Here is an 8790-nt window from a genome sequence, read left to right on the forward strand (position 1 = left end):
TATGGATTAATATGAAACACAATAGTATGAATTATTTGACATTTTATCTGGTAGAAATAAAAACACACGTGTATTGTGTGACAGCTTTGTTCCACCGACTAAAACAATTGCCAGAAGTGGAGTCACACCCAGTGCAGGTAAATTTGAATGCTAAAGCAAATATTGGCACTGATCTCCCACTTTGAAAGCCACTTCATAACAAAAAGCTTACCAATTCTTTTTATACTATGTCACAGTGGGAATGGATGTATACAGTTGGAATATTCTCCGTCTTTTTCTAGCTCCTCCCCCATTTTATAACACTGAGACCTGAGAAATGGGTAAAGGGATCTGGAGAGACAGAGAGAGCAAGAGAGAGAGGGTTAGTAAGTGTAAGGAATATGTTTAAGCAAGGCTCAAATTGAGCTCTATTAGCGTGATTCTTCTGTAATATGGGAAATTAATGGTCAGACACACAGACTCTCAGGAATGATTGGACATTTCTTGAAATAAATGGCATGCTTTTGCTGGTCCATTTCTGCAAGAAGTAAAGCTCTTGGATGAAAACTTCAGCTTCACGCACTCGCATACTGTAGGGTGTCAACTGATCAACAAAGCAGAGTTGCAGTTGTGGAGAACTGAACGAAGGTGCTCAGAATACGTTTGGACTATTGCGCCTGATTTACAAAAAACATTAAAGTAAGTTTTTTTATTCTATATACTTTTTGACTAATCTACACAGCAACAAAAAAGGGTTTAGTCAATATTTTTGGATTGTTTTCTAGTAAAGATTAAAAATAAATGTATTAGATATAACTGGTTTCCAGAGAATACAGTATAATGTTTTTGGCAGAAAGTTGTATTTTGTCTTCTTTTATGCATTGTAAGGTGAGATAGTTTTAGTAAGCAACTCAAATGTTTAAAAAGTGGCAAAAAAATATTTAATAATACAGTTCTGTATCAAATGCTTATAAGTGTAATTTCTAATGTGCTAAAATAATAAGTGTATTAGTAAACAATTTTTGAAAAGAGCGTGTAAGAATATTGTATAAATGATTGTGTTACACTGTCAGAACTTTTGTAAAAATAATTCTACTAATATTTATATTTGATTTATTTTAGGCAAACACAATAAAGGGGAATTGCTTTAACAGTGAGAGTCATGCACTGACAGAGGTGAGAAGAATAAATATTGATCAATACTACTCACGTGAATGAATATGTGCAATTAAACCTGATTAAATCATTACCCGCACCTAACAAAAACAGTAATATACAATGCTCAGCTTTCAAAACAAAGCACTGCTAAAATGTTTGGTGTTTAGAGATGGACTGTATTCAATCTTTGAAACATGTTTGTATTCTGTATTCTATACTGTATACAAGCAGTTTACAAAGCAGAGTTCTCTGTATCATCAGTTATATTTAGCTCAGGTCAAGATTTGTGCACCACCATATTAGTGGATCGTCCACAATGGGACGGCTTCAAAGAAGGGAGAAAATGACAAAGCAAGGGTAAACTGAACAGCTCATGCATCAGATGCTTCAGGGGATGACCTTAAAGACCCATGTGACAGGGACAAAAGTGTTATTTATGACCAGACCTGAAACCCGTGCAGCAAATGACATTAAAAAAACATCATCAGCAGCTAAGGAGTTTCACAATCACAGAATTTGCTGAATGAGAATGTAAATTGAAGATAATCCATATTATTTCAGGTAATATTTTTGGGTTGTCCATGTCACAAATTTTTAGCGTGTAAGAATAGTTACTCATGCACTCATGCAGAGATCACTCCAAATTTATTTTCATAAATAAGTAATCAAATAATATTGATATTGTAGGTACGAGTTTGACTAAAATGATATTTTTTGTTTCATTCTGTGAACTAGTGACAGCATTTTCCTAATTAAAAAAGAAAATATTGTTTTTTATTCGCCGAAAACTGACACAACCAGGACAAACTGGTCAAAATAACAAATGTTTGCTGTTTCTGCAAAGAAATAAAAGTTAATTTACATTTTCAAACATTAAAATATTAATTTTATTGTATTTTAGGTTTCAGTTCAAATATGAATATATTATGAAATAAGCATGATTCATGCGAAACCTTCATTTATCTATGCAGTGTCTTAAACTTCAGTCATTTGGTGACTTTTTGAATTTAAATCCTCACAAAACATGCAGAAATGCAAAGGCAAAACTGAAGAGATCTCTTAATTTATTCCACAGCTCAATGTTTAAACATATTTAAAAAACATTGAGTGTAGTACCGCTTTTTATGTAGTACTGTGTGCTAAGCTGTTTATGTAAAACATTTACATAAGAATTATCCACATGACAAAATAATAACTAACTTAACACAATTGACTAGTAAACAATAGCTTGTCCATTTTACTTCACTATTTAGTTTCCTTGCATCTATGGCACTAATCATTTGTGTAACTCTCAGCAGTGGCTGTATTTGATTTTGGGATCCAACTTTTCACACTTTAGGACAATTAAGAGACTCTTACGCAACTATTACAAAAGATGTTCAAGAAGGCACTAGACTGTATCAAACTGATGTAAACTTTTGAACATAATGATGTGTTCATTGTTTTATTTTCCCCTCTGGAAATATGTCAAAATCTTTTATTTAGTTACTGAAGGGCAGCACATCATAATTGACTGTACTGTACATACTTCATGTCCTGTACCGCACGTCCTCCTCTCCTCTGTTTATTTGACTAAGTCAAAGTCTCAGGCTGTACCTCCCTTTCTCACACTGCCAGTCTCATTTGTGCAACTGATATTTTTGTTTGTATTATGTATTAGCAGGGTCAAGAAAATAAACCACATTATATTGAGATCAAAGAGCAGTTAATAAGAGAGGATAGAAGCAATAGAAACGGGATGATGGAATGATCAAAGAAAAACAGAGAGAGAACATGAAGACTATTGAGAGGAATGGGGAGTGGACATAACCAAATTGTGGGATTGTGGGAGTCCAACCTAGTTGGGGAAATATGGAAAAGAAAACAAAAAAGGAAAGATTTCAGTGTGTGATTTTCAAGATGTTTTTCCTACACTAAACACTTTTAGTATTTTCTTCAGGTAATAGACAGATCCAATTGAGAACCAACGAATTACAAACTGTGCTACTCGTGCTCACCCATTTTATTCTCTGTGCAGGTATGGAGACCAGTTCAGGAGAGGCAGGTTGGGATGGATCAGTCCATGCAACTGCTGGATGGACCAACTTCACCTTCTATTCACTGTCAGAGCATCCTGGACTCAACAGCACTTTCAGAGGTGGACAGTACTTCTGGTTGCCATCTCAAATCAGCTCCATCAACCCAACTCATGCCCCTGCTCTCCACAGAGGTCGGGACGTTTCTCTAGCTCGAGCAGAGATTGCAGTTCTGGGTTTCGTTTTCGCTCTCACAACACTAGGAAACAGCATTGTACTGTGGGTTCTGCTGAGGAGACGTAAATACAATGCACCCATGCACCTTTTTATGGTCAATCTGTGTCTGGCAGACCTCGTGGTGGCATTTTTTCAGGTAAGCTTAAAGTTCGCTGTTTAACCATACATGCTAAATGTAATCTTTATCAACGAATGTATACTGTGATGTTCTGCAGGTGCTCCCTCAGCTTTTATGGGATATCACAGAGAGATTTCAGGGTCCTGATGTGCTGTGTCGCTCAGTGAAATATCTGCAGATTGTGGGAATGTTTGCATCGTCTTTTATGATTGTTGCGATGACAGTGGACCGCCATAATGCCATCTGCTGCCCCCTGCAGGCTTACAGAGGAGGGGCTGTTTCGTGTTGGAACACACCTATCCTGGTGGCTTGGGGGATGGCCTTTGTTCTCAGTGTGCCACAGGTATTGTGGTTGTTTATACCATCTAAATTCTACTAAATATAGTGCACAGGTTATATGATCTTCTTTTCCACTTTGTTCTTAAATAATAAAACTAAGATGTTGACTGTAAATCGTATCAACATCTCGCATGTACAGTACAAAATGCAACGACCTAGAGGTACTTTGTCTTCTTTAATCGACCCTGTTTTGCCTGTCAGCTATTTATTTTCTCAAGGTCAGAGGTCGCTCCAGGTGTGTTTGAATGCTGGGGGCATTTTGCTGAGTCCTGGGGTCTGAAGGCTTATGTCACCTGGATGACTGTAGCTGTGTTTGTGCTTCCTACCGTCATTATCACCATCTGCCAGGTACTGCTAGTATTTTTTGGTCATTTCTTAACTCTAATACTCCCTATATGAATTCCTCTTTGTCTTTCTATCAAGACCCATCTTGATAAGTTCCACACTGCAAAAAAAGCAGTTAATGTCTGTCCTCTTTTGAGATCTGCACACCGTCAATGTGAGAAATTGAATGTGTGCAGACCAGGCTGAGAAATGCACTGGTGGGTAGCAGTATTTCTAACATTATTTTGAAGATCCTCTATCATGCATCGTACTGCTAATATTGAGCATTGTTAAGATTATGACCTCTGACCTTACTGAAGCGTTTCGGTCAGGATACTTCTATTTTAAGAGCAAAATTCTCTAATGTGCAGATGTTTCTTTCCAGCAGCTAATGTGGTTCCCAGGAAGTCAGCCAGAGGCCACTGACTGGACATAAACCAAATCTAATCAATGTTTTTGGTAATTATATACCGCTACCATGAATCAATAAACATATTCTAATGATTTGTGTGATAGGTACGGATTTTCAAAGAAATCCATGACAACATCTACCTGAAATCAGAGCGTGTGGTTTCTGCTGATATGAAGAAGAACATGGTTCTCTTTCACCTTCCCATCCTCAAGAAGCAGGCCAGCACGGTCAGAACGAATGTCAGCAATGGTGGAGAAACGAGAGATGACCCAAATAAAGCGAACAACAACAAGGGCTCCTCTCGTTCTAACGCATACAACTCTAAGGATTCACCAGATTCACACTGCCGTGAAACATCTTGCAAGGACAGCTACAGGTCCAGTGATGTGACTTCACAGGCTCACAGTTATAGTCCCAATCACAGCAGGGTTCCATCATCTGAACACTGTGATTGCTGTCAGACCTCACATGATCACTCTGTTCTCGAGAAGAACTCTTACAACAACACCACAGAGGATTTGAACAATTCCTCCAAGTCCTCTTTACCACCTTTCCGCCTCCCTCCACCTCCTACAGGCGTGTCTAAAGCCATGTCAAAAACAGTGAGGATGACTCTGGTCATTGTGCTGGTCTATACCATGTGCTGGTCCCCCTTCTTTATTGTACAGCTCTGGGCAGCCTGGGACCCCAACCCACCCTCCCAAGGTGAGAAATTAGCAGTTCTTCACACACATATATGTATATAAAATACAATAATGTCACCTATCTCGTCAATAATGATGATCCAGAAAATGTTGAGTCTATCAATGTGAGGTCAGGTAGGTATTTCCTACTGCAGTAAAGGTCTTGCAAATACCTTCCAGCTCTCCCTCTGTCTCCTCTACATCATGTATATTAAAGCCCATGTCCTAACCCCAATAAATAACCCAGTTCCCATGCTGCTCTTCCATCACTATCCAGATGTTTGAATCTCACCACCACAGGCTCCTCACAGCTGCTAATGTACACACGTAGAGTGCCATATGCGTGCTATTCCAGATCCTTCTCATTAGTTCCAGCTGTTTACTTGCATGAAAATGAGAAACACAGCAGTTAAACGTCTTCTTTGCTTGAATAGATAAATTCAGGGCCTGAAACTTGTATTTTTCAACAAATGAATCAATGCTTATCCTTCAAAAAATGTTTAACCTCAAACGAAGGCTCTAAAATAGTAATTGTTTTATTTGTAATCAATTTAAGGATTTCATATTCAAGCAGGCCTATTTGTAATTATTTATTTATCATACAAAATTATTTTGGTATGTTTTATTATATGATTTTTTTATTATACTGTATTTAACATTTTAGAGATTATACTTTTTACCGTATTTTATTATTTAATCAAATTTTTTATTAAAATAATATATATAATTTTATCAAAAATTAAATAATAACAAGATAAAATGTGTCATCTATGAAATAAAAAATATGATGATTTTTTTACATGCAATATATATACAAATAATTTACAATACATATAATTTTGAACATATTTGCATTTATAACAATGGAACAGCTTTAAGGAATGTGTGATTTTTTATGGCTGACCAAACATTGATTTTTGTTCATAATTTAAATAACTTTCTCTCTCCCTCATTCTCAGGTGTGGCATTCACAATCCTCATGTTACTTGCTAGTCTGAACTCCTGCACTAACCCGTGGATCTACACAGCCTTCTCCAGCAGCGTGTCTCGTGAACTTTTAGCATTGCTGCGCTGTCGGCCAAAGCCCCGCAGGAGCTCCCTCCACGACCACTCCAGTGACATCCATACTTCCACAACCAAGGACAACTAGTTCTAACCCCTACACAAATAACCAAGCCTTGCGCCTCCTGAAACTCAATTGGAGATTTATAGCTGCAGGTGAATCTGCCCAACGCTGTGAGATATAAATATTTAATGACATCTGCTAGACGTGGAGGATTCACATGATCCATTCAGAGCTGCATAAGAAACATACAGTATATGCATGTGAGAATAATGACAAGACAGGACCTACGTATCACATTACAAGAATTCATGAGAATTTTATACAATATACGACTAGCTGGACCATTGAATACATGACCGTTCCTTGTTTCAATGACCAGGAAAAAGAAGAGCTTTAGAAGACAAATGATATGATTTATTTACAATGCGTTTTATCAATTCTCCATTATTGTGGATGGGAGATGAAAACAGGAGTCTTAACTCTGGAGGAGGGACGGATCAAGGCTTTAACCCCAGAGCTGGTTGATTCATTCAGTTCTTCTGTCATAAGTCTTCTTTGGATTCAGCGCTTTCATGGCAAGGACTGTGGAAGAGTTATGTGATGTATGCGTTGAAACTGTATCCTGGGGACAGTTATGAACGCAGGCCAAAATAAATGAACAATCAAAATAAGAAGCATCGTAAAATGGAAATGTTAAAAATCAGATGAGCACAAGAGAATATAAAGACGCTTATTACGAAAATCCAAGACTTAAAAGTCAATGTGATAGTTTCCATATTGGACTAAACACAGCACATGTCCACAAACCCATCACAAGTTGTTATACAGTGACTGATTTGTATTTTAATATGACAGTTATTGAATAATAAGGAAACTGTGGGAAAATAATTATCTTAATTATCTTAATAATTAAGTGTTATTTATAGAGCACTTACAAATCACATTCATAGATGCTATAAAGACAGCATCATGGGAAGTCATAAAAATAGAGGAAATGAAATACAATAATATCATGTTATGTAGAGTTCCCTGAATGCCAGTGATACAGTAAGTAAACAGCTCTTCTCTTATAATAGTATGTAGAATGGTCACTTTAAAAGACCAGACTATGTAATATATATATATGGATATTGATGTAGAGATTTTGTTTTCTTTGTAAACAGTTCTTGTGAATTTTTTTACCTTTTAAGGTTAAATTGAAATGAAGGTACATAATTGTTATCACATCAAAGGTACAGTTGTTACATTTAGCAAAAGATTCACAATAGGAAACGATACAAAATAGTATGTTATGAAAACACTAAATCCATATTAAAGGGATAGTTAGCCCAAAAATTAAATCTTTTCTAATGTATCTACACTTATGTCAATTCAAACCTACTTGACTTTCTTCTGAAGAACACAAAAGATTATGTTGAAGAACATTAATCAAAAAACTTTGGCCACCATTGACTTCCTTAGTATACGGATACAAAACTACTAAAATATCTTGCAAAATCTCTTCATATTTGAAGAACATGAGGGTGAATTAGAAAGTAGGCTACACGTTCAAATTTATTGCAAATAGTTTTAATTATCAGAATCATACTATATACTTTATATTATATATTTATCATGGTAACATGCATGTCACAGTATAATAGTATTGTATTGTTGTGAATTATTATTTTTGTACAGCAATCACCTCATGTACATGTTTCGCAATAAAGGGATTTCCTTGTTGACCTGCTTCCTTTCACACCACAGAGAACTATAGGCATTGACTCTGCTGTATTATTTTATGGGCCTAATTACTTTAACACCTTGTAGCTTTTTTAGCATCATACATATTAGCATCTCAAGGCTGTAGTGTCATTGTAAAGGCAGAAGAACCCACATGCAGACAGTGAAGGTGAAAAACTTTATTAAACTAAAAACCAACAATGGGGCAAAACTTAAAACAGGACGTCAAAAAGAACACTTAACATGAAGTGAATTCCCATGAGGGGCAAACATAAACAAAGGCTAAAAATAACACAAATGGTAAGTACGCCGGGTATAAGGCAAGACAGGAACAAGACAACTAGCAAGACGGAAACAAGACGACTAGCAAGACAGGAACAAGACAACTAGCAAGACGGAAACAAGATAACTAGCAAGACGGAAACAAGATAACTAGCAAGACGGGAACAAGACAACTAGCAAGAAAGAAAAAAAACAACTAGCAAGATGGGAACAAGACAACTAGCAAGACGGAGACAAGATAACTAGAACAAGACAACTAGCAAGACGGAAACAAGACAACTAGCAAGACGGAAACAAGACAACTAGCAAGACGGAAACAAGACAACTAGCACGACGGGAACAAGACAACTAGCAAGACGGGAACAAGACAACTAGCAAGACGGAGACAAGACAACTAGAACAAGACAACTAGCAAGACGGAAACAAGACAACTAGCAAGACGGAGACAAGACAAC

The 8790-nt window shown here is 36.7% G+C and overlaps 1 protein-coding gene across 1 annotated transcript; it reads left to right on the forward strand.

Moving 5' to 3' along the window:
- Positions 1–352: 352 nt before the first annotated feature.
- avpr2aa (arginine vasopressin receptor 2a, duplicate a) lies at positions 353–8016 on the forward strand. The gene is made up of 7 exons (XM_056733835.1): positions 353–678; positions 1102–1155; positions 3155–3525; positions 3605–3850; positions 4048–4194; positions 4687–5287; positions 6225–8016. Exons 3-7 carry the CDS (start codon positions 3157–3159, stop codon positions 6413–6415), a joined length of 1554 nt encoding a protein of 517 aa, XP_056589813.1. The 5' UTR covers positions 353–678; positions 1102–1155; positions 3155–3156; the 3' UTR covers positions 6416–8016.
- The last annotated feature ends 774 nt before the right edge of the window (positions 8017–8790 follow it).

The sequence above is a fragment of the Triplophysa dalaica genome, chromosome 20 (genome assembly GCF_015846415.1).
Source record: "Triplophysa dalaica isolate WHDGS20190420 chromosome 20, ASM1584641v1, whole genome shotgun sequence".
In the NCBI taxonomy this organism is placed as follows: Eukaryota; Metazoa; Chordata; class Actinopteri; order Cypriniformes; family Nemacheilidae; genus Triplophysa; species Triplophysa dalaica.